Consider the following 6,080-nt stretch of genomic DNA (forward strand, 5'->3'; position numbering starts at 1 on the left):
TTTTATTTTAATGCCTGCTAGTCTGCTACAACCTGCTGCTTCTCTCTCTTTGATGCTTCAATTAATCAATTCTGCTTCTTAGTTCTTTGTTCTTACCTTCTTCTTCTTCTCTATACTCTGTAGTTTGTAGTGGTTTAAATTTAATTTTTAATGATATAAGATATGATATGTATTGAGTGTTTGGGGGGAGGGGGAAAACTAACACTAGAGTGACTAGACCGCCTTTACCGCTTAAGCTCTGCTTAGGAGGCCGCTTTACCGCCTAAGCGCTTAGACAGGCCTCAACCGCCTTGGACCGCCATGCCGCCGTGACAACTATATCATGGATTCCTTTTAGGAGAGTGATCCTAGTTAGTGGGAACCATGGGCACTATTCTAGTAGTTTCCTTATGGGAGTGTCACTATCCATAAGTAGGGAATGGATTAATCCCCCCCCCCGACATGGTGGATCGCGCCGTTTTATAATCAAACTCCTTATTGGAGCGGGTATGGGTATGGCCCAATGGGCTTATAATCGTTAGGCCTCTCCTGACTGTAATGATGTGGCATGATGCTATTGGGTAGCTAGATTTGGGTATATTAACCCCCATCTTGTAAGTGTGTTTCGTCAACCTGTCTAAATCAGTAAATCGACAAAGGTTGTTTAGAGAAGTCTTACCTAAGAAGAACTATCTCTATTTGGGCAGAGTATGTACTCCTCATTGGATTTGGGTATCATCCCCATATTTTCGTGTATTCCTACATTATATCAACTATTAGAGGAAGAATCTTGGTTCCATCCCAAGAAATGACAGGAATAGATTCAGTTGTGGCCACTATAGGAAATATAGACACACTAGATAGAGATGTTGGATATTTTATGGTTGTCCCCCTGGTATGCAAGGCAGCAAGAGAGGGGGAGCCAAAGCATACACTTTGATGACTAAGGTTGTGCCTATGGGATTTCCATACGGACTACAGACAGACACCAGATCTCACACTCAGGATGATATGGCAACACTACGCTGAATGATGTCTCAACTAGGCCACTCTTCGACTACTCCTACAGAATCAGATTCTTCAACCTTAGCCTTACAAGCCTCCACATTTGCACCCTATTGGGTCATTGACTCCGGTACCACAAACCATATGATTGGTATATCTCAGTGTTATAATTCCTACACCATTTGTTCTGATAAGGATAAGGTCAGAATTGTTGATGGTTCCCGTTCTTATATTTCTGGTAAGGGCACCGTTCGAATCACTTCTTGCATTTCTCTTGACTCTGTTCTTCATGCCCCTAACTTTGCCCCTAACCTACTATCTGTAAGTCATCTAACAAAATCTTTGAATTATTGTCACCTTCTTTCCTTCTCACTGTGTTTTTCAGGATTTGGTGACAAAGAAGATTATTGGCAGTGGACGAAAGGAAAAAGGACTCTACCTTCTTGATCCAGGATCATCACCCCTACCTACTGCTCAATCCTACATATGTGGGCATAGTGACAATAGTACCGTTTACTCTGTGATGTTGTGGAATCAACGTTTGGGCCACCTTTCTTTTAGTGTTATGAGACAAAAATTACCACATTTGTTTTCTTCCATTCCTCCTTCCCATGTATTACAATGTGAACCATGTCTATTTGCTAAACATTGGCATTCTTCTTATCCACTGTTCCCTTCCATATTGTGCATACTGATGTTTGAGGACCTTCTCCTACTACATCTTTATTTGGTTACTGTATTTTATTTCATTTGTTGATGATTATTCTCAATCCACTTGAAACTTCTTAATGAAGCATAAAAGTGATGTCTATGATGCCTTTAAAAATTTCTGTAGATGGTTCTTACTCAGTTTGAAACTAAAATCAAAATCGTTCGTTCTGATAAAGGAGGGGAGTACATGTATGGTGGCCTCCAAAATTTTTTCACTGATAATGGCATTATCCATCAGGTAGCCTTTATTGATACACCCCAACAGAATGGGGTAGCTGAGAGAAAAAATCGTCATTTATTAGAGGTCACTAGGAGTCTTTTATTTTGCCTGCATGTTCCTAAAACCTTTTGGTCCAAAGCTCTTCTCACTGTTGTCTTTTTAATCAACCACATGCCCACTAAACTTCTTGATTCCAAGTCCCCTTTGGAAACATTCTCCCCTCACTTCTGCTTTCTCTCTTCTCCCCAAGGTCTTTGGGTGTGTCCTACGTCCATGTCAATAAATCTGATAGGACTAAGCTTGACCCCAAGGCAATCAAATGCATTTTCCTTGGATATTCCTCCTCTACCAAGGGGTATAATTGCTACCATCCCTCTTCCCGACAACAACTTCTCTCCAAAGATGTCACCTTTAAATCTATACCTTTCTTTACTCCTCATCAACATCCTCTTTAGGGGGAGCATAGTGGGAATGAAGAGGTTGTTGATATCCCTTTCCTCCCACCTTTGCCCACTTCTCCATTTCTATTTGATTTTGGGAAACACAAAGAAGGGGCTATTGTCAAACTGATCACACCTTATTTACCCTGCATGGTAATGGTACTATTACAGCCCTAATTGCCTTTGCTGATGACATTGTAGTGACTGAAGATGACAGAGCTGAAAACAACTAGGTTGAAGACCTACCTGGCTCACTAATTTGAGATTAAAGATTTGGGTCCCTTAAAGTATTTCTTAGGAATTGAAGAGTCAAGGTCCAAAAGAGGAATCAACATATGTCAAAAGAAGTTTGTTTTTGATTTGTTGAAAAAAACAGGGATGTTGGGCTGCAAACCAGTAAGTCTTCCTATTGAGCAGAATCATAAACTAGGAGAAGATTGTGGTCCCTCTCTTGTTGATGTAATAAAGTACCAGAGACTAGTGAGGAAGCTCATCTATCTGTTTATAATTCGCCCAGATATTTCTTATGTTGTGGGAGTGGTGAGTCAATTTATGCATGCTCCCAAGAGTTGGCACTTGAATGTTGAATACCGCATTCTGAAATACTTGAGGTTCTGTCCAGGGAAAGGACTATTGTATGCCAGACACAATCACTTGAGAGTCAAAGGTTTCACAGATGCCCATTGGGTTGGATCCATCTCAGACAGAAGGTCTACATCTAGTTATTGTTTTGTGAGTGTTAATTTGGTCACATGGAGCAGCAAAAAAACAGCCTGTTGTAGCTAGATCCATTGTAGAGGCAGAGTTTAGAGCAATGGCTTATGGAATTTGTGAACTCATATGGTTGAGACAATTAGTTCAGGAATTGGGGTTTGATACTGAAGAACCTATGCGGCTCTACTATGATAACAAAGCAGCTATAAACATTGTTCACAATCCAGTGCAACACGATAGAACAAATCACATCGAAGTGGACTGACACTTCATTAAAGTGAAAATAGACTCTGACTGCATTTTCACCCCTTTTGTGGAGACTGGTGATCAATTGGGCGGATATCTTCACCAAAAGACTTACTTTTCTTCAATTTGGTATTCTATTATGCAAACTGAGAATGCATGACATATATTCTCCAGTTTGAGGGGGAGTGTTAGAGTTTATGTAGCAAGGGTATTTTAGGAATTAGATTATTAACTATTGCCTTATATTGTAATTTCTATTTTTCTTACCTTTTACCTCCCTAGGGAGATGTATGTAATTTCTTTCATATTATTAATGAAGTAATATAAATGTGGAGAAGATATTTCTTCGACACACAACATTCTATCATCATCTCTCTTGTTCTCTTGGCCTTCTCCTTTATCCTCCTACCCTCATCTCACCTCTTTCTCTCTTGTTCTCTTGCTGTCTTGCATTCCCTACATTCTAACTCATCTTACTAAAAACATTTATAATTAATAAATGGACCTTGAACCTATTTTATCATAGCCCTTACTATGATCATTTTTCCCCTTTTTATTTTCCCGTGTTAGATATTGAGTGTGTGAATCATAGTTCACCTGAAATATTGAAGGACAAGCTCAAGTCAAGAAGTTCAAACCCATAGCTAATGCGGGCAAATCAAATGAATGAAAATATCTTATTAGCATGTCTACATAATAATAAATGCAATTGAGCAGAAGAGTGAGCCGAAAGTTGAGGTATGTTGATGGGTTATTTAGTCTGATTCAACTACTGAATTAAATGCAATCCAAGAACATTGGCAAAATATGACCTCAGATGATAAATAATTGACCAGACAGTAAGTAGTTCTAATTTTATGAATTCATGATAGAGTAAATATAGAAGGGATTAACCCTCAAATATGGAACCAAAACGGAACTGTTGGACTTACGTGTCTTTCTTCGAATGCCATCCTTTCAATTTTCCAATCTCTTTCAGAGCATTTTGCCACTTTTGCACGGTTGTCTGGTCGCAGCTCATCTGGTATTCCTTAAAGGCTTCCTCATATTTCCTTTTCTGGTTTCGCACATCCCTTGGTTCAACTCTGTAGAAAATGGGCAAGACTATCTGCTTCATTGCTCTTTTGCATTCAGAGATCTTGGTTAGCTCGTCGAGACACCATCTGCTTGAAGCATAGTTCTTCGAGAAGATGGGAATGGAGATTCGTGACTGCTGGATTGCAGGGAGCAGCTCCGGGCGAATCTCGTTTCCCTTGCGGAGTTCCTCCTCGTCCCTGAAAGTTTTTATTCCGTTCTGAACCAAGGCATGGTACAGGTGGTCCGCGAAATTAGTGCGAACGTCTTTACCGTGAAAGTTCAAGAACACTTCATAACTCGAACCAGAAGAGGATGATGAAGAATAGGCCTGATGATGAGCTGCCATCATTCGATCAAATTGCCTGAACGCCTTTCAAATGTGAACGATGTTAGATAATCCTTCAATCTTTGATATTGCTACTAGCTATAATCTTTGAGAGGTATTTATGCCTACATACATAGGCCGTGGTTAGCTGCTGAGATTATAAACTAATTACAAAAAACAATGAGAATGAGACAAAAATTCCTTATTCAGGAAACCCCAAAAATAAAAAAGGAAGCACAGTAGCTGTTCTACTCGAAGGGCTATAAAATATTGAGTTGCATACCTGGTGTTCTTCCTTGTTACTGTTGAAAAATGAGTTGCCCAGGATGCAAGAACAGTTGATGGTTGCTGGAAAATAAGTTGCGTAGGACGCAAGAAATGCAGAGAGTCGAACTTTAGTCCCTTCTTCCTTTCTTCCAAAGAATTTCTTTCTCAGAAATCTATAAAACTCTCGACTTAAAGGTGGGATTTGTTTTTTTGGCGGGAGTAGAAAATTTCGAATATCTCAAAAAAAAAAAAATTTAAATTAATCCAAATGTTGGTTTTGAGCCTTTAAAGCTGGATTTGTTTTTTATGGTGGGACCGTGGGAATAGAAAATTTGGAGTATACCAAGAAAATTTTAAAAACTAATATCAAATCTTGACTTTAAGGCGGGATTTGTTTTTGATGGCGCGAGTAGAAAATTCAAATATTTCAAAAGCAATTTAAAAACTAATCTCAAATCTTTCATAGGCTAACCAAATGACAAGAAAAAATGGGCCGAGAAGAAAATCGTTCAAAATTATGGTTGTTTCTTTTCTTTTCTATTCGTTTCTTGCCAATTAATTACAGTGTAAGTTCTATCATGTACCAAAGTTAGTAAGGCACACCAAAGAATACTTTTTTGTTAAGGTGTAAAATTATGGGACAATTTCTTAGATCTACTAGATAAAAAAGGAAATTACAAGATAAGTAGGTTTCAAATTTGTTTTATGTCCACTATTTTCCAATTTGAAAAAATTTACACAAATCCCCAAAGCTGGTTAGTACTCTTGCTATGCAAAAATAAAATAAAAGCAAAAATTCAAAAATGTCCAAAAAATCTGTTTTAAACAACGATGAGAAAATAAGAGGGAAGGGGCGTGAAACTTTCTCTACCTGTTTTTTTATTCTCTCAACTTTTTTGTTTTTTTTTATCAAATTTGCTTCCATCCACGATAAATGAGATCCCATTCACTGCAAGACAGGAGAGGACGGGAATAGATATCGGGAGTGTATTGTAGAACATACTAAAACCCTATGAGGGGTCTGTGAAACCTAGGATGGTGGGTGAACCATCTTCTTTTTTTTTTTTTTTTTTTTTTTTTAAATGTTTCTATTGTT

At 38.4% G+C, this 6,080-nt stretch overlaps 1 protein-coding gene across 1 annotated transcript; it reads right to left on the reverse strand.

Moving 5' to 3' along the window:
- Window positions 1-4,196: 4,196 nt before the first annotated feature.
- LOC122640967 (TMV resistance protein N-like) lies at window positions 4,197-4,816 on the reverse strand. The gene has a single exon (XM_043834266.1). It carries the CDS (start codon window positions 4,739-4,741, stop codon window positions 4,244-4,246), a length of 498 nt encoding a protein of 165 aa, XP_043690201.1. The 5' UTR covers window positions 4,742-4,816; the 3' UTR covers window positions 4,197-4,243.
- Between the last annotated feature and the right edge of the window lie 1,264 nt (window positions 4,817-6,080).

The sequence above is a fragment of the Telopea speciosissima genome, chromosome 9 (genome assembly GCF_018873765.1).
Source record: "Telopea speciosissima isolate NSW1024214 ecotype Mountain lineage chromosome 9, Tspe_v1, whole genome shotgun sequence".
NCBI lineage: Eukaryota > Viridiplantae > Streptophyta > Magnoliopsida > Proteales > Proteaceae > Telopea > Telopea speciosissima.